At 42.6% G+C, this 19,775-nt stretch overlaps 1 protein-coding gene across 3 annotated transcripts in view; it reads left to right on the forward strand.

Annotated features, from left to right (window-relative positions):
• The window catches only part of dennd5b (DENN/MADD domain containing 5B), a 78,492-nt gene extending 59,151 nt beyond the window's left edge, over nt 1–19,341 (forward strand). For 2 of the 3 annotated variants that reach the window (XM_041963811.1, XM_041963812.1), the window contains 15 exons: nt 133–283; nt 414–504; nt 1,928–2,059; nt 2,318–2,470; nt 2,787–2,868; nt 2,956–3,037; nt 5,367–5,495; nt 6,384–6,505; nt 9,063–9,208; nt 11,459–11,577; nt 11,924–12,111; nt 13,380–13,462; nt 14,213–14,339; nt 14,700–14,874; nt 15,106–19,341. In XM_041963811.1, coding sequence (XP_041819745.1) covers nt 133–283; nt 414–504; nt 1,928–2,059; nt 2,318–2,470; nt 2,787–2,868; nt 2,956–3,037; nt 5,367–5,495; nt 6,384–6,505; nt 9,063–9,208; nt 11,459–11,577; nt 11,924–12,111; nt 13,380–13,462; nt 14,213–14,339; nt 14,700–14,874; nt 15,106–15,289 — 1,964 coding nt within the window. In that variant the 3' untranslated portion in view covers nt 15,290–19,341. Of the gene's footprint in view, nt 1–132; nt 284–413; nt 505–1,927; nt 2,060–2,317; nt 2,471–2,786; nt 2,869–2,955; nt 3,038–5,366; nt 5,496–6,383; nt 6,506–9,062; nt 9,209–10,713; nt 10,756–11,458; nt 11,578–11,923; nt 12,112–13,379; nt 13,463–14,212; nt 14,340–14,699; nt 14,875–15,105 lie in introns of all 3 variants that reach the window. The other variant, XM_041963813.1, reaches the window with a different exon arrangement.
• The last annotated feature ends 434 nt before the right edge of the window (nt 19,342–19,775 follow it).

Below are 19,775 nucleotides of genomic sequence, written 5' to 3' on the forward strand. Positions count from 1 at the left end.
CCTTTGAGTTCTTCATTTTTATCTGCATTGACTTTCTATGATGACATGAACTGCTTTAAAACTAAACGTATGCAGAAAACTGTGGTAAAATGTTGTTTAACCCTTCCTGAATGGACTGTGTCTCCCTTACAGCTCAGGCCATCGAGCAGCGGCTGATGAAGATCGACCACACCGCCATCCACCCGCACCTGCTGGACATGAAGATCGGGCAGGGCCGATACGAGCAGGGGTACTTCCCCAAACTGCAGGCCGACGTGCTTAACACGGGGCCGACCAATAACAAGTGAGTCGGCCTCCACCTCGGCGCCGCTTTGAAAACCTCCTCTTCTGGCTGACTCAGAGGAAGACAGTTTCTGCGAACGGCATTCAGATCTTTTAAAAAGTAGTCTAATTACACATTGTTTTAACTGCAGGTGGTCTCACAGGACGGCGACAACTCACAGAAGGAAAGACCGTCACAGACAGCAGACAGAGCACCTGAACCTCGACAACGACTTGAAAGAGGTATGAAAATATCCTGTAACCATCCCATAACCTGTCTTGTGGATGTCTTTTCTCCGCCTCTGTTGTCTGGTGTCATATTTTTGGGTTTTTTGTTGTTCTGCAGCTGAATTCCTGTTGTTTCTGTTTGAGCTTTCTCGTTTCTTTTTCATTCTTTTCGTAAGACTTCATGTGCATGCTGCCTCTTGTTTTCTTTTCCATTCTTCTCTTTTTTTTCCCCTGTCCTGTCTACTTGCTCGTGTGTCGTGCTGGTTGGTTGGGGGTCGGGTCGTACCCTTCTCCCCCCCCGCCTCCTCAGCAGGTGGAGGGCTGTCTGGTCCTGCAGAACTCCATGGCGTTTTGGGAGTGGGACAATGCGTCCCCTCCGCCTGTCAAACCGCCTAAAAAATCTGCCTCTGCGTCCTGTCTGGTATGTGGAGGAGCTGCCTGTGTTGTGGACCCAAACCTCCACCCAACACCTTACAATCTCATGCAGGGTTCCCTCCTGTTTATAGGCTCAAACTGAAACACCACATGTTTACGATTGCAATTCAGTTATGCCCCTGACTTTTATCAGTTTTAGAATTGAAAGTTTAATGAAAATTTGATATTTCACTCCTGAAACACTTGTGGTTACCATGGTAACTGCAACTGTATTTTGTGCTACAGCAGACAAGCATTGAAGTGCTGTCAGACCCGATGTTAGAGCAGTCACTTTGCACTGTTTACAGTGCAGCCAAACAAACTGAGGTTGTTTCAATGAAGAAGTCAGTCCTGATTTGATGAAAATCAGAGCAGAACGTTTGTATTTCAGGGAAACGCTCACAGCTAAAGTGGAAAAGCTGTGCTTCAGCTATGGCTTCAGTGGGAACCCTGCTCACCTCCCATCACACCCCAACACAGACACACCATCTGGTTTTCACTCCTCTCCTGTGTCACACCTTCCCTGTTAACTCACATAGAGCCAGTCCTTTGAAGTGTTGGATTTTCACAGCTTCTCACTTTAAAAAAAAACATTACAAGCTAAGGTCATGATAACAATAATGCTCTTAAACTGTGAGCTGTTAATAATGATAACAGCAGAAACACAATTATTCCTAAATGATGTGTTTCGCTTTAAAATAAAATGATTCTCATTAAAGAGAAATTATGTTATCCCTTAAAAAAAGGTTGCTGAAGGTTTTTTGTGTTTGTCAGTTTGATTATGCAACATATTTTGTCCCATTTGTAGTGACAGCAGGAAATCAGACCGTGAGACACCACTCCCTGAAATCAGATAAATCTATGTGTCAGATGGAAGCGAGCGTTTTGACACACGGTGTTAACCTGCAGCAGGAATGTGTCTGCTCTGAGGTTTCGCGTCTCAGCCATTAGCATGTGTGCGTTAAAACATCGATAAGAGCGCGTCGTCTCCAGAGCTCACTGACTGCTTCTGTTTGATCTTCAGAAGTACATGCAGGAGGCCCGCAGCCTGGGGAAGAACCTCCGACAGCCCAAACTGTCTGATCTGTCTCCCGCTGTCATCGCCCAGACCAACTGGAAGTTCGTGGAGGGGCTTCTCAAGGAGTGTCGCATGAAGGTGAAGCACACAAACACAGCATGCTGCTGCACTTGATGATCATCCACAGTTTAGGAACAACAAGAAACAACAATTATAATTCTAGATAATCATCAGCAGCCCAACACCTGGAAGTAGCACAAAAAAAGACTATCCCTTCAAACCATACATATGATTCAAAAAATATTCCTAATGATTGTTCTAACGGTGTGTGTGTGTGTGTGTGTGTGTGTGTGTGTGTGTGTGTGTGTGTGTGTGTGTGTGTGTGTGTTCGTTCAGACCAAGCGCATGCTGGTGGAGAAGATGGGCCGGGAGGCGGTGGAGCTGGGCCACGGTGAGGCCAACATCACTGGACTGGAGGAGAACACTCTGATCGCCAGCCTGTGTGACTTGCTGGAGAGGATCTGGAGCCATGGGCTGCAGGTCAAACAGGTTAGGACACACACACACACACACACATACAGGGAGGTGCACAAGTGAAGCCTCATACTGTCACAAACCAGTGCACATGCATTACAGATTTCCTAAACAGATTTTAATAAATCAGCTGTGATGGCACACATGCTGTCAGTATAAACAATGTGTGGTTAATCAGGTACGACCATATTGGATATTGAGGCTAAGAGGTTATTGCCTGATAAATCCTCTTTGTATGTGTGTAATCTGTCCCCTCATCAGTGAGCTGTCTTCATGTGCATGTGTGTATTGTGACTTTGGTTCTCTGACACACACTCCTCTGACCTCTCAGGGGAAGTCGGCCCTGTGGTCCCACCTGCTTCACCACCAGGCCCGAGAGGAGAAGCTGGAGCAGCAGCAGGCGGAGTCACCAGGTAGCACACGCACCACTGTTTGTGCTGACTGTCTCACACACACTTCTGTGTAGCAAAGCCATCATATCCTGGATGTCTCCTCAACAGTGTCACACGTTCCTGAGAGGAGGAAGTCCGATTGTTCCATTGCGATGCCGTCTCCTCGTGTGTCTCTCATACAGGATATGAGGTATGTGCTGCTGTCCTCCACAACTTGTCCTTGAATACCAGCCTGCAGAAACAGTTCTCTCCACCACCATCATCCAAACACCAAATGAGGGAATATCTTTTAAAAGACTGCTGTATATCCAGTAGAGTTCCACAGGCGTGAAGAATGTGTAGAAATAAAACTGTTAAAGAGTCTATTTATGACATTCACTGCCATCAGAGCAAAAGCATCTCAGACCAATACAAATGGGCACGTTGGCCACACCTCCATCCTCACCAGAAACAACTGCAACTCAACTCACTCTACTCAAAGCACCCAGACTCCATTGACAAAACCTTTAATTTTACGTTGTGGATCATGTAACATACACTTCATTCCAACTCGACAGAAGCAAAATAAAACTCATCACTGTACTGGTTTAACTTTCCACTGTCCCAACAGTCACCAACTTTTATTTGGTCCAAATAAACCCTTATTTCACTGAGTTAGATGTGAAAATATTCTGGCTCTACACGCTGTGCAGAAGTAATGTATTCAGCTTGGTAAGGAGCTATTTCTTTCATCTGCGGAGTGACCTAAATGAGTGTAATGTAATTATTAGCTTGCTAGCTATTCAGCGAAGGCTAGCTACCTGAAACATGAATGAAAATAATCTTTATGTAGCTAAAGTTTGATGGTTTCAATTAAGCGTGAATGCCTTGAGCTGAATGCTTTGAAGTGCGCTCCATCATCTAGCTTTTACAATGCTGTGTGAGGTCACGCTCTTCATTCCTGTAAAGGTGAATTTTATGGATAATCACAGAAACAGGTAATCAAAGAGATCACACACGCTCAAGAATCAAGAATCCTTTATTGTCATTGAGCATGTCAACAAAATTTGCATTGCAACCCCCGTGTAGATAATAAGAAAGATAAGAAAGATAATAAAGTAAAGATAAGGGAACAAAATAAACTAACATGCAGTAAAAATATGCGTGAATGCAATAAAAAAGAAAATATACCAGAAATATAATATACTAAGACAATAGAAATATACTAAAACAATAAAATATACCAACAACAGCTGAAAATATGCCAAAATGTATACACTGAGATTCAGCTGACAATTAGTTAAGTGTGTGTTTACTTAAATGTTAAGTACACAGAAGGTGGAGGTGTAGGTGTAAAGTGCAGTGTGCAGTGGTTCACAGTTCTCACAGTCTCTCACTGCAGTGAGGGGCTGCTGGGGGTGATAGCTCTAACAGCTCTGGGGAAGAAGCTGTCCCTCAGTCGGTTGGTGGTGGTGCGGATGTTCCTGTACCGCTTTCCTGATGGAAGCGGTACAAACAGTCTGTGGCCCGGATGGCTGGGGTCCGTGGCGATGGATCTCGCCCTCTTCCTGACCCGGCCTTCATATATAGAGTCTAGGTCAGGGAGGGGGCAGCCCACGATGCCCTGTGCAGTTTTAACCCCCTGTGCCAGTTGTTTCCTCTCTTGTGCTGTGCAGCTGCCATACCACACTGTCACACTAAGGCAGAGGATGCTTTCAACTGTGGTCCTGTAGAAGTTGACGAGCAAAATTCTGTTGTAATTATTGAGGATGTGCTGCTGTTCTTTGTTTTCTGTGATAGGAAACTGAATCTCTGGTTTTTGGACTGTTGGTCAGACAAAACAAGACAATTGAACATGTTGACTTTCTTTATGGTCTTCTGACTGTGGCCCCTGTGCTGAAAACACTGCCACACTAGGTGTTATCGAAAGGAATTCTGCCAAATGAGGCAATTAAGTCAAGTCAATTTTCTGTCAAAAGCCCCAAATCACCATTATTTGCCTGAGAACCCCAATTAAAAAAAACAAAAAACCCTTTTAGAGCAAAAATAAAAAAGATATTTGCAACAGATGAGGAATTCCTCTTCCTGACTTATGGTGAAATTGGTTCTTTGCATCCTAAGTATTAGCAGCAGTTGGCCGTCGCCCAGAGACCAACAGTGACAGGAGAACTAACAAACCTGTTTTTGATGGAGGGAGAAATTGGAGAACCCGGAGAAAACCCATGCAAACAGAGGAGGGAGAACATATGAATTCCACACAAAGAGGCCCTGCTCTGACCTGGAATCAAACACAGGGAGGGGAAAATCTCCGCTGTGCTACAGAGACCTGGAAGAGAGCACAGACTGCACACACACACACACACACTGACTGAAGTAAAAGCAGATCAGGCCGGTTAATGGAGGTGGGCACACCAAAAAGTCAGTCACAGTAGCTCATCTCTCAACTCGTGAGAGTCCACTGAGTGTGGACTGTTAGGCCGGCGTGCCTGGTTGTATGAGCTTTCTTTTATCATCTTCCCCTCCATCATATGTCTCTTCAGGCACATCCAGAGCATGTCAGAGATAAAGACAGATGTGGGACGAGCGAGAGCCTGGATCCGCCTGTCCCTGGAGAAGAAGGTGCTCTCTCAGCACCTCAAACAGCTGCTGTCCGGACAAGCCTTAACCAGGTGAGCGCACATGAGATCAGACCACACACACATCCACTCACTTTGTGCGCTCGACAGGTGACATTCATGCAGCTGTACGAATATCATAGCATGTCCCAAAATATTCATCAGGGTAAACCAACTAATTTATCCTCATCCCTGAAGTCTTTTCTCTTAATCGTACATGTCACCTCTGTGTTGCTGGTCCAAGTAAGCTTTCGAGTGTGGCGTCCTCTTTGTCTCACTGTGGCTCACCAGCCTGCAGTGTGCTCACTGCTGCCACCCAATGCAGGTGCAGTGGGGGAGCACATTTAAGCTGCACTCCAAAGCACTCATGGACAGGCCATGCAAAGGCAAGATTTATGCTCGATCAAAAATCCTAAGAAGGTTTTTGAATTTATGCAATTATGTAGTTCAAGAACTAAAATTTGAAAAACAGAGTGGAAGAGAAGTGCAGCATTATTCCAGCCCGGGGGAGATGTGAGCAGCCACATAACGCTGAGGATCTATTGCAAGCATCAGTGTACTGTGGGACATTAAATGAGTGAAGTTCAGCTGAGCACCCCACTCAGGAGGGAGACGTGTGGAAGGGGGAGGTAGAGGTGTGTGTGTCTGTGTGTGTGTGTATGAATGAGTGAGGCCAATTATAAAGTGCTCTGTCCATTAAGGTAGAAGAGTGCAGCCCATTTACCATTCACTATAGACTGCTCCAGTCAATGCCTAACCCACCATTCTGAAAATCAGGTTTGGGGCATTGCTCCTGAGCCAGCATGTAAACACATCCAGACACAAGAGCGACACTCACCGACAAGCTCTCCAGAACGAGCAGCCGTGGAGTGGAGCAGTATGTGGCAGATTTTCCTGTGTTTGAACCTGACCTCACCCAGCTATGGTGTGCTGTGTCTACAGGAAGTTGTACAAGCGCTACGCCTTCTTGCGATGTGAGGAGGAGAAGGAGCAGTTCCTCTTCCACCTGCTCTCTCTCAACACCGTCGACTATTTCTGCTTCACCAGCGTCTTCACCACCATCAGTGAGTTCTCCGTCAGCTGCACACAACCTCTGTCCTCTAGTCAACCACAGCTGAGCTTTTTTTTTTTTACAGTCCAGATTCAAATGAAACAATCTGAGAGGAGAACATCGTTGGTCTTTGGTTGAGGAGCTTACAGCTCATAGACATATACAGCATGTAACACATGTTGAAGATATGGGGCCGTTTTATTCACAGATTTAATCAGAACTTGTGCTGAGGATGTATTCTATCTCCTACTTCAGTTCCTGTAAGAATAGTTGGATTTTATTATGGGAAAGCAAGATAAAGAGGGCAGATATATAATTACAAAAGGCAAGATGGATAATACAGTGGTCACATTACTAAATATATACGCTCCACCAGAGGGCGAGAGGAGTTTCTTTAGGGATTTATTTGACACAATAGCATCAGAATCTGAGGGCATCCTGGTGTGTGCAGGAGACTGGAATACAGTTCTAGATTACTCTATCGATACAACAAGCCCAAGAAATCACAGGCCTGTTAGACCAAGAGATCTCAATTTGTTAATTAAAGAAGCAGGTTTGTTTGATGTTTGGCGAAACCTCCGTACAAGAGAAAGAGATTTTTCTCACTATTCTAGTGAGAGTGTTCAATAGGAACTGCAGACATCTCAGATCACAATGCAATTTACATCACCATCAGTTTGAGCAACAGACCCAAACAAACATTATGGAAACTAAACATTATATTTATTGTTTATATGGTTTATGTGGTATTTTAAACAACGAAAGTGTGATAAAGGAGGACTGTATAAATGACAATGATAATGGTCAAGTAGACCCAACAATACTATGGGACACTATCAAAGCAATAATGAGAGGTAGACTTATATCCAGAACAGCCTATTTAAATCACGTTAAGAGGGTAAAATATGAGAAACTGCAAGAAAAGATAGACAAGGATGAAGGACTGTTTGGACAGTTAAGGGAGCTGAGAGAGCAAATGATTAACAATTTAAAAGATGAATTAGAACTTGTGCTGAGGAACAGACTTATAACAGGACCTGCTGTTGGATTCGTCCAAGTTGTTTTATATCCAGAAGGTGAAAAACAACAACAACTGACTTTCACATATTTTTTTTTACAGTTTTTTGGCCAAAAATAGCTAATAAAACATAACTGGTGCTCGGAAACAACAAGCTATAAAGTCTTCCAAATGAGCTAATTCTCTTTTTACATTTTTCATCACTGTTCAGTTTGTTCTTGTGTATCCCTGCTCAGTCACACCAGAGTTCTGCCTCTCCATGAGTCTTGTGTTTACTGAGCATGTATGTCTCAGGTTTTAGGGGAAAAGCTTCTGTTGTCCTGTACCATGACCTGAAGACTACACCTGACAGCTGATGTAAGATTAGTCATTTTAGAATGACTAATCTGTAAACAGCAGCAGTGCATTTGTATCACCCAGCCAGCCTCTGGGCACGGTGCTGTCAGGCCGGTTTCTATAGCGGTTAATTATCCATCCTTGATACATGCATGCATCCCATCATCTATCTGCACAGTTAATTCTGGTCAGGATCATGAAGGCAGCACTCTCAGGCCTTTTGAGCAATGTAATCCCCCCATAATTTTATTATCAGATGGCTTTTTATCATCATTGCTGTCTTTTTATTACTATTATCATCTTGTTTGTTTTGATATTTGCCTTCCTGAAGAAGATGGTTGCAAATGGCACTCAGGATTCGTGTCTGTACATAAGATTATTTGACTGTTTCCTCATGTTAATAACAGACTTGCTCAAATTTTTACATTTTTGCAAAAAAAAAAAACCCCAAAAATTGAATGCAGCCCTGTGCTTTGCTTTAAAGGTTCATGAGCTAAAAGTTTGGGAGCCACTCATCTTACCTTCTGATTTAGAAGTCAAAACAAGGAATTTGTGTGAATAAATGTGATGTTCACAGAACTTCAGTGAGCTTATTGGGTCAAAGTTGAAGGAAATCGTTCTGCAATGCAAAGCTTCTTAAAGTTTAATGTCTTAAAGACATTTTTGTAATTTAGGAAAAAGAAGAAAATTATGAAACAAGTTGTAGCTTGTAAACATGTGGAGTGGAAGCATCTCTAAAGCACCACATCCCACCAGTGAAATATCTGAAGCCTCTCATGTTTCTGGAACTTGTTCGTCTGAGTTACTTGGTTAATGTCAGCTGGATGGATGAAGCTGAATGTGGATCAATGGCAGGCTGTGCTATTAGTATGAATAAACCATGAGGGTATATGTGCAATTTAATCAAAGATTTAAAACACAATGTATTATTCATTTTTATGTTTGCACACAGACCAGCTAAGCCTCTTATTCAGATAAATGATTGCAGACATGTACAGTGTGTGTACAGTGTGAAGTGTGCACAGGTGGTGGTTTCATGTCTCTGCTGCTGTACTATCTGATCTGTTATTCTGTTTCCTCTCTGCTGCAGTGTGTTTACCCCGAATCTGTGATTTCAGAGTGAAGTTGACCCAGTTAGATAACCTGCATTGACTCTAATTAGCATGCTAGCGTTTGTTTCTCTGTTCCAGCACTGACCTGCTGTGTTCCCCTGCAGTGATCCCGTACAGAGTCGTCATCATCCCCATCAAGAAGCTGAGCAACGCCATGACCACCTCCAACCCCTGGGTGTGTGTGTCAGGAGAGCTGGGGGACTCGGGCATCATGCAGATCCCCAAGAACGTCCTGGAGATGACCTTTGATGTGAGTAGTGTGCCCTTTGACCTCTCACAAGCTGAGCACACAGTCTGTCTCTGCGGTTTGCTGCGTTGCAGTGCAGTTTGAGTGATGTTGGGGTTTTTTTTTTGGATCAGGCACTCACGCATGATCTTACTCTCCCTCTGTTCACCTCCTCTGTCACTGTGTTGTCATCACACTCTGCCTGGCAGCAGAACGTACATTAAAACAGTAGTTTTATTTGTTTAAGCTCATTAAAGGGTATAACAAAGTGAATCATCGGCGTGCAAGCAAGTGCATACACAAATCTCCTAGTTCTCCTTTTTTTTACCTTCAGTATAATCTCTACAAAGTACTACTTGTATTTGTTGTATGTTTTATTTACTTGGAGTAACATATACTAACAATACTAATGATCTGAATAAACACCACCCTAATTAGTCGCACAGTAATCAGCCCTATCTCTCATTCTGAATGCCGGCTGAACACTGAATAATTTAAAACGAGAAGATGCTCCAGCCCCCCACCGTTGTTCTAGTCTGGATCATATGTGAAGCTTTACAGTCAGCTGCCAATGGTTAACCTCACAGTCTGCTTGAATGCTACACATTCCTGCCACCGGTTTCAAACTATTCCACTGATCAGGTGGTAGAAATGCAGCAGTGTGCCAGCAGAGGAAAAAGACTGCAAGCTAGTCAACTCAAAATGCAGGTTTGAAAAATGAAAAAATAGCTTTGCAAATGTTTTATAAGGAAGGAAAATAAATCCTCAACTATCTTGATAATCAGTTAATTATTTAAAGCATTTATCAAGTAAAAATATCACAGTCATATTTATATCAATATGAGTTGAATAGCTTTAAGTTCTGGACTGTTGGTCAGACAAAACAAGACATTTAAAGATGTCAGTTAGTTAGATTCATCAGTAGTGAAAACAGTCTCAGCTCAAAGTCTGTTTAGGGGCTTTTGATCATATCACATGATCTTCATCAGCAGGTGGAGTTTGCCCAGGTGTTCCAATTTCCTTTTTCTTCCATGAGCACTTCACTTTTTCTTGTACTTGTTGCTTTGGGACATTATGGATTGTGTTAATGGTAGAAAGCTGCAGAACTCTCTGTTCTGCTCTGAGCTTTCTGAGCCTGAGGAGCTGAAACAGAGGGTGTCATTAGGTAGAAGATACTAAAACCACATTACAGGGGGAGAGGGAATGAAAATTCACTGTGCTCCTCGCTCATGTAGCTCATCTTACCGCATGGCATTTTAACCACAGCGAGATGATACTGATGCATGTAATAAAGCATGCAGTAAACATCACTGACCAGTGCAGGAAAAGTTTAAATCCCTCCACCCCCCAGGGGCCAAACTTCCTGCTGTCCTCCTCACACTTCATGTTTGTTCGACTGCATGTTTGCACTGGGTTTCTCTTTTCCGTTTGCATGGTGGATGATATTCTTGATTTGGTTCTGAGATCGCCACCCCACCATTTTTATTGTGCATCCATTGTGCCTTAACAAGTGTTTCCATCTCCCTCAGTCTGCTTTCAGGCCTCACACGCACATCTCCGCCTTGTTCAAGGTTAGAGGAAGCCCCCTGCTCCCTTTTCTCATCATCCCCCTCTATCTCTCTGACATGCTTCTGGTCTACCTGCTCTGTTGAATGTTTCCCTGTTGGCATCATCGTCCTGCAGTCAGCCCTGTTTTAGTTTGGACGATTATCCTGCTGTGTTTTCAGAATAGAACACCACCTTTAGTTCAGCTACAGTCACACCTTTGAATCCAAATGCTGTGTTTTATTTCAAGCCGATATTGTAATTATTAGCACTGCTTAGAACTACGAAGATAACTGGTTTAAAGAAAAATGCTTAGTGCAGCAAAATAAGATTTCCACAAAAATGCAACCTTAAGCCCAGTGCATGCTCGGATAGCCTCCTTGAAAAAGATGAAGGATTTAATTCAACTCATTCTCATTTCCATGGATTTCCATGAGTTACGCAGGGAAATAAGATGAAGGAAAAATCAGAGAACTGTGACAAAAAGCTTAAAAGCATAATTACATTCAGCAAACTGAAAAATGTGTTAACTTCAAATTAATTAAAGACAGTAAACTATAATGAATCTGGAAGTAGGCACTTTTCCATTCATGGGAAGACAGCAGCACTGATAGCAGTGCTTGTAACTGTGCAGTAGCTCAGGTGTTTGTACACTGATAAAGTATATAAATATTATATAAATATTTGCAGCCACTAGATTTTCTCTCCGTTGTGTGTGTCTGAGTCTAGTGTCAGAACCTGGGGAAGCTGACCACCGTGCAGCTGGGTCACGATAACGCTGGACTCCTGGCTAAATGGCTGGTGGACTGTGTCATGGTGCGCAATGAGATCACAGGACACACCTACAGGTGAGTGGAGGCTGTGTGTTTTTAGCTGCGCTAGCTATGTTTCAACAGCTATGAGATGAGTAGCTGTGAATGTTTGAAGAGAGGATGGGTACCACCGACACTAGTAAAGCTCTGACCTTTCATCTAGTGCCACCATGAGGTTGACGTGTGTGGTTCAATGGGAAATATCAGTTATTAGATGGATTGGCATGAAATTTACAACACATTTTCAAGGTCCCTAGATATATTCAAATGACATTGGAGATCCTCTTTACCTGTCAAATATCTCAATATAAATATCAGCAGAAGAGTCCATGTTCTCAGGACAGAAACAGATCCCTCACCTTGCTGTCTCCGTCTCCTCCAGGTTTCCGTGTGGTCGGTGGCTTGGTAAAGGCGTGGATGACGGCAGCCTGGAGAGGGTCCTGATCGGCGAGCTGGTGGTGCCCTGCGGAGAGGAGGATTCTGGGAGAGGCTGTCGTACTCCCCCGCTGCAGCGCTCGCCGTCCCAGACCAGACGCATCAGCATCACGTCTCTCTCTGGACGAGGACACAGTCAGTATCTGTTAGGATGAACGTGCAGCTCAGATCAGGGGAAAATCCATGGAGGGATTTCCAGCCCCGGCAGCTGCGGAGTCACAGTTATCTTAATAACAATAAGGAAATGAGTCGAGTTTGTGTACAGTTAACAGTCAGGGTCATAGCCAGGATTTAAAAAATACTGAGGACATGAGTCTCCCCATAGGTGCCACAAAAAAAAATTTTTTTACCTCAAATTACCTGTTACATTATACTTTCTGTACATTTTTAATGGAACAGTTGTTTTTCTAAGAAATATCGTTATAAACAGCTGCTTAAAACTCAACTAACCAGGTTCTAACTGTCTCAGGATTTTGTCACTGTTTTCCCCTCTGATGAGTCCCAAATCACAGCACATATTTCAGTACATACAGTTCTTCTCAGGAAACTTGGGAAATGATTAGAATTAAATTATTCAGATCTGCAAGACAAAGCATTACTGTTTTATTTTCCAACATAAAATTTGTTTCAATGCGCAGTCCAAACGTTTGCAGAGCACATTTTAAAGAGCTTTTTTTTACAATGTTTATTAAATTAGCATTTGAATAATAAACTCAATGTGAAATCATCATGATATAAAAGATTATTAAATTTGCCAAATAGTAATTTTACTTGCTTTTTCTTTCTTTAAGGCTTTTAAACTAAGTCCATAACTGCGATAATGTGGTAAATGCACGAATAAGTAAACGGAACAATCAAAAGTGGACTTTTGACAATAAGGAAAGTGAATTAATTGGCAAATTACATTTTTTATTATTTTTTTATTTCAGATTTATTAATCTACCTTTCACATGAAAATTTTTGTAATCAGTCGTTTTTAAAATGGATCAGTTTATTGAATTCAACACTGTAGTGACTGTAATTATTCCAGCAGTATACTCCAGACTCAGTATTTCAAAGCTCTCTCTCACTCTGACAAAAATGAAATTATGAAAGAGAATTACTAAATCTTTGCCATAAAAGTGATCAGAATTAAATATACTGAGTCAACAAACACTGTAATTAAACTGTAAGGAACCTACTGTGTGTAAGCTATTAATTGGAGAATTTTAACTCCCTTGGGTCCAAATTCCCAGAAACAATACAGAGGATGTGACCTTAGTGTCCTTAATGTAACTGCTCTGTTTGAACAGTATAATTTACAGGATAACATGGCAGTGTGGTGACACTCTGAATGTTCGGTTAACGGCTCTTCTTCTCTGTGCTCATATTCTGTATTGATGCAGCTGTTTTCTTGATTTCAGAACCGACTTCAGCCCAAATTCAAGAGGCCATCGGGGAGGCTGTGAACAACATCGTCAAACACTTCCACAAGCCGGAGAAAGAGGTGAGTGACTGCTCTCATCCTCACTCGTGTCTGAATTCCTCTGTTTAAAAGTAAATGAACTCGTTTGTCATTCGCTCTGTCGCTGCTGAACTTTCTCTCAACCTTCACATCACTAATGTGTGTGGATTAAATCTTCTCTGTCTCTGCCCACTCACTGTGTTCACAATGTTTTAGTCAGCAAAGTGGTATTTTATGACTGGTCTATCTGTACCACTGACACCGCAAAGGAAACAGAGTCTGCACACTTTCCCTCTGTCGGACTAATGGAGAGAGTAAAGAGTGAAGAGTGATGCATGCAGCCCTGAAAGGTCAGGTTTCCAATAGGATCTAACTCGAATATTGCCAGAATTTTTAGGAAATCTGCAGAAGAACGTTTTGCTACTTCACCAAATTGTTGCACGTCTCCATCCCCTACTGTCATGTGAAAAACAGTACGTGGTGCTAATACCCCAATGCCATTATAAGAAGACCTAACAAGATGACAGATCGCCTGTCAGACCTCGAAGTGTTGGAAAAAGTGTGGATAGCATGATAGAAGTATGACATTTCTACTTGTTCCATGTATTAGGATGTATAGGATCGCTACTTTCTCCTCATTGCTTCACTCACATCTGATGTTTTTAATCTGCTGACATTTTTTGTCTCTCCAGTGGAAGCTTCAGTGGACGTTTAAGTCTCTGTACACTATCATGTTTTTGAGTGATGGTGTTTCGTGCGTTGATGTTTTGTCTCTTCGTCGTCTGACTGCAGAGGGGCAGCCTGACCGTCCTGCTCTGCGGCGAGAACAGCTTGGTGGCAGCTCTGGAGCAGTTCTTCCACCACGGCTTCAAGTCTGCCCGCCTCTTCCAGAAGACGGTGTTTGTGTGGGACTTTGTGGGTGAGTGTGGAACAACAGCGCCATCTGCTGCTGCTACGATGAACTACTTAATTAGGCCCACTAGTTTTTCTACAACTTTCCATGTATTTTCACATTAATGTTTGTTATTTAATAGTTTTACATCTGGAACGTGTCTGCTTCAGTTTTCAGGAAAAATTTATATAAAAGGGAACAGGTTGTTTCATTTAAGTGTTGCAGAGCAGTGTTTTATTTGATCAGTGAAGAAATGTACATTTGTAGAAAACTGCATATGTTGCAAGCTCAGCGTTCAGTTTGTTGGGCTGGTAAACACTCCCAGGCTGTCGAGATGTGAAAGGAAACAAACTCTCTGAGTCTGTATTGTCTCCCGTCCCTCTGCAGAGAAGGCTGTTGCCTACATGGAGTCAGCTGACCAGATGGGAGACCTTCAGGAGACCGCCGAGCCCCTGGGGATGACCTGTCAGTCTCTCTGTCACTATGTCAATGCAATCAACTCCACCCCCAGGAACATCGGCAAGGATGGGAAGTTCCAGCTGCTGGTCTGCCTCGGAGCCAGGTCAGTTTCAACACTGCTGTTAATCACCTGACTTGGACATGTCTGCTTTTTGATTATGTTCTGTATATAAAGCAGTATCCACAGCAAACATGGGTTGGAACTATATGAAATGCATTGGCAGACAAAAAGTGGCTCTTCTAGTTGTTTGTTTATTCTACTGAGGGTCAGTATCTGCAGATATAGTCCTTGTGCCACAGACGTAGAAACAGCGTTTGACTGTTTGTTCTGCAGAGATCGTCTGCTGCCCCAGTGGCTCCCCCTGCTGGTGGAGTGCCCTGTGATCCTGCGGATGTACGAGGACGTGGCCCTGCTCAGAGACCGCACCACTGTCAACGCCCTCATCGGAGTCCTGGAGACACTCCATGACTTCCCCATCACACTGGAAGCCTCGCTGGTCAAAGGCATCGACCTTTAGCCCTGAGGATGGACCACTGAGCTCTCACTCAGCTCTGCATTTTCCTTCACAACCTCTCCTCACTACCACCAACTTCTACCGCTCCTCAGCGTAAAGCCAGTTAGCTCTGGGATTGGACACAAGGAAGGAGGACGTGAGGGACAAGGTTTGGTTACCAAAGCAAAAAATTCCACTGTTTGATGAGAGAAGTCAGGGCTTTGGATCAACCATAAACTTGGATGCAGTGTTATCACCCCACCTGTGGTCCTGAGAGACCTTTTTTAATTCAATTACAACCAGTGCTTAATCATGTTTTACTCCATTAACTACAAATCCTAAATACTTTACATGACATTACAGTTTTCCAGCATTTGTTTTCTGGGTGATTTTCTACCTTCCAGTTAGCCACTGGTTTCACTTTTTTCATAAAACTTAAAACCCACCTGAAGCAACATATAGTTCACTGGAGAAATGTAATCCATCACAGTATTTTATATTTTTCTTATTGCTGAGAAGTCCCATGAAAAGATCCAAACCAACACTGTGTTAGTCCGTCTCTCAAGATGCTCAGCTCCAAGCTCATTGGTTCTTACTAAGATAGAAATCTTCAAAAACACAACACACAAATATATTTGTTTGGGACTATTTTCAGTGGTGGATTAATCCATATTTACGACAGCAGGACGGTGTATATCATGATAAACTACAGTGTGTACAATGGTGGTGATGATGGAACATGGTCACCCAGCGCCACAGTGTGGCTTGGAGATGTGTTTCTACACAGAGGAAGAAGATAGATGAAATAGCTGTCAGTAGGATCAATGAATTGTTGGTTTGGGTCATTTTGGAGTTTTGAGGACTACAAGAAAACATAGAATATCACCAGACTTATTCTTTAAAACACACCAATGAAACAGTCGCTCTCCTCTGCATGAACATGAAGTGAAACAGTGGCTGCCTGGAAGGAAGCAAGGAACTCGATCTATAGAATTTGCAGTACACTTGCCGGCAAATTGCCGACAGTAATACACACTGATGTGAAGATAAACAGGCTAAAAGATTGCAAAACCACTGGTGTGGTTCTTTAATTTTTCAGCGACAGCACCATACTCACTTGCCTGTGTGCCGGCTGTGCAGCCTCACCCTCCCTCAGCAGGTATAACTAGATAAACTGTGATTAATTCTCTTTCCTCACCTGCAACTGGCAGTTATAACGCCACTGTCCCCACACCCTAGTTACCGTTAGCATTAGCAAGCATGCCTGTGGGATGTGGAAAGAGGAGAGCACCTCAGGAAGAGACTGAGCGATTGCTGACACACTGGAACGAGGATTATGACAAAGGAGGCGATGGAGATCTGCTCTATAACCTCCAGACAGAGTCACCAGCTCTCCATTCCTTCCTTTCTTTTAATTTGCTACATTTTGTCGGGCATTTTCTCCTCTTTTAGCCTGGGGAGGAACACAAAAGCTGATCTCAGTGATGTGGTTCAGAGAAACTGTGACTGCACGGACATTCCTACCAAACTACAGGCATCGACCTGGCTGTTTTAAATGCTGTGTCCAAGTGTGTTTGGGCTTGAGTGGGTCATATTTCAAGGATCTATGTTCTCTGGTGCGCGTGTGTCTCGCCATTTAGTGCTCTGTAACACAGTGAGTGTATCTATGTGTGTGTGTGTGTGTGTGTGTGAGACTCATGTATGGCTCCAAACGCTTTGCCAATATCGTCACTTCAGTAGCTGCAACGGCTAAAATGTTCAACGAATTAACATAAAGTCATGTTCGACTTACTCGCTTTCCCAGAGCTTTCAGCTGCATTGTGCTCATTGTGTCATGAAGTCGACACAGGTGTCATCACATGTGGATGAAAGCTCTGGTGAAGGCTAGTAAGTGAACCTTGAGTTGAGATTAATTTCTGAAGCCATCATTCCCAAGGTCAAGAATCAACTTTTATGCGAGCGAGCAAAGTGTTCTTTCTCTAAATTAATGTAGTTAACACTGGAATAGAAATGCTAACAGCCACTTGCATTTAGGTCTGCTTCTGGAAAACACTGATTAGTTTAATTAGTCCTTCCATAGAAGTGAGTTCAGAAAGATAATGTACCATTCATGTCATATGATGGGCTTTTTTTAAAATCCTGCTTTGTGACATCACAAATGCTGCAGTTAGCATGTGTTTGTGGTCGTGTGCCACAATATACAGCGTCTAGAGTTTTTAAAGGAATTATTCAACATTAAGGGAAACGCACTCATCAGCTTTCTTCCCAAAAGTGAGACGACAGGATTGATATCAATCTCGCGGCTGGAGTCAGGATGCGGTTAGCCTAGCTTAGCATGAAGACTTGCTGCAGCGGGAAACAGCTAGCCTGGCTCTGTCCAAAGTAAAAAACAAAACACACCTCTGATCAACTGTCTATTCAGTGGCTTCTAGTGGCTGATTCTGGTCCCAATACAAGCACAGTAACGGCAAACCATGCCGAGGTGGCTAGACTCCAGGAAGTCACACCAGTCACTGTGCCTGGTTGTTGTTTGCCAAGAAATAATTCAAGTATTTTGCTTCTCCTGAAACTAGAAAGACTTGTAAAGAAAGCAAAAAAATATAGTAGCTTCAGTTGAATATAGGTCGAACAGGATTTGCAAATCAGTGCGTTCTGTTTTTATTGTGATTTGCACAGTGTCCTAACTTTTTTAGAGCTGTTGTAGCATGAAATCGATTCATTTGAGATCATCCTTGATGTTACAAGCTAGCTGTTCAAACTGTTAATTCCCATATTACATGAACGCAACACGATGTCTATCATATACTGTAAAAAAGGGAAGAACAGGCTTTTACTTCATTTATGTTATTAACAAATTAATTCAACTGCCTCCTCCTCCAAACACAGACAAACTACAGATTTTTTTATAATTTAGGCAGCAGCCAACGGAGATGGGTGGAAACTCTAATAACTATTTTTCCTCTGCTGGATTTTTATCCCCCCTTAAACTTTTGCTGCATGAGAGATTTTCCACTGTTGCCACTTACCGCCATCTAATTGAATCCTTTCTGAGAAACGGTGTAAATATTCTCATTCATGCATGTAGGCGTTTACTGAGCTGTATTTATTTGGAGCGTCTACAATGAATTCTAGATGAGTTTTGAGGGATCAGAAAGTGGACATGTTTGTAGTCCCGGTTCCCTGTAGTATTTTTGCTGTTTCCAGTATTGAGTCGACGCAGCCTGTCATGGTTTGTTTTGAATGTCTTGATTTCATGTATTTATTGATTTAGTATTAATCTATGGCAGGCTGACAGCAGCACTGGTATTTTAAGGTTGATGAAGCCTGTGGACTGGAAACATTCGTGTCTTGTAACCACTATCACATCATGTGTTTTTATCATGTTTTAACCCTTTGTGCTCCTGCTGCTGTGCCCCTGATGCCTCACCCACAGGACTATCCACAGCTCCGCAGCACAATAACAGATTCCTCTCTCTCCTCCTGGATTAGTTTGTGTACAAACTCTTTGCTGACGACTACAGGCAGACTTCTGGAGGGGGATATGCTTTGTGGACTATTGGGTTCCCTCCTTAGACTGCTGCACAATTTGGTTACTGGGTGGATTTGTTACATGAACATTTCGTGTGACGAGTGCTAATAACCCTGAGTGGTTCTGCTCGAACAGGAAATGCAGCTGACATCCATGACAGCGGTGGCTATGCATCATGCCAATGGAAGAATGCCACTGGACAAATAGAGTGTCATGTCTGTGGTGGACTGACTACTCTGCTCTGATATTTATTATGCCTATTTCAATAAAAACACCCACTGTGTTAAAGGTGTTTGTGTCTGTGTCCGTACACTACACTTCATGCATGTAGTGTCCAAAAGCCTGTATGGGATTTTATCAGAGGTGAAAATGTATCACAGATGCTACTATATGTATAAGTGATGTTTTCAAATGTGATCTTTGACATTTCACATAATATAACACCGTGCCCTTTTGCACATTAATTGGAATTGAATTTTTTACATGTGAAGTGGTTCTCCATATTTGGTAACATGGGAAATGTGCTTCACATGTCATGGAGTCACATGTGTTTTTTTAAAATAAATGTTTTTGGAAGTGATTATCATACATAAAGAAAAGTTCATGTTAGTTCTCTGATATCAACTAAAACACATTACATATGAATGTGTACATTTAAGGGTTACCTCAGTCTGCATTCATTTCTGAAGACATAATGTTGAAATATAGATTCTTACGCAACCGCATTTTGGGGTCAAATGTGACATAAATTTAGAAATAGAACAATTGGAGTGACATTTCTGTATAATGTTACGTTTTTTCAATGTGGCTTTGAATTTATTTATTTACACAGTCAACATTATTAGTGTACAGCAGCAGGGTCATCGTCCTGTTCAGCACAGTGTGCCCCTTACATAACCTGCATGCTATAGCATCAGCACTGACACCCTTATTCTTGCAAAGGCAGTTACATCATATGGATCAAACTTCAACAGCATGCAT

The sequence above is a fragment of the Chelmon rostratus genome, chromosome 22 (genome assembly GCF_017976325.1).
Source record: "Chelmon rostratus isolate fCheRos1 chromosome 22, fCheRos1.pri, whole genome shotgun sequence".
Lineage (NCBI taxonomy): Eukaryota > Metazoa > Chordata > Actinopteri > Chaetodontiformes > Chaetodontidae > Chelmon > Chelmon rostratus.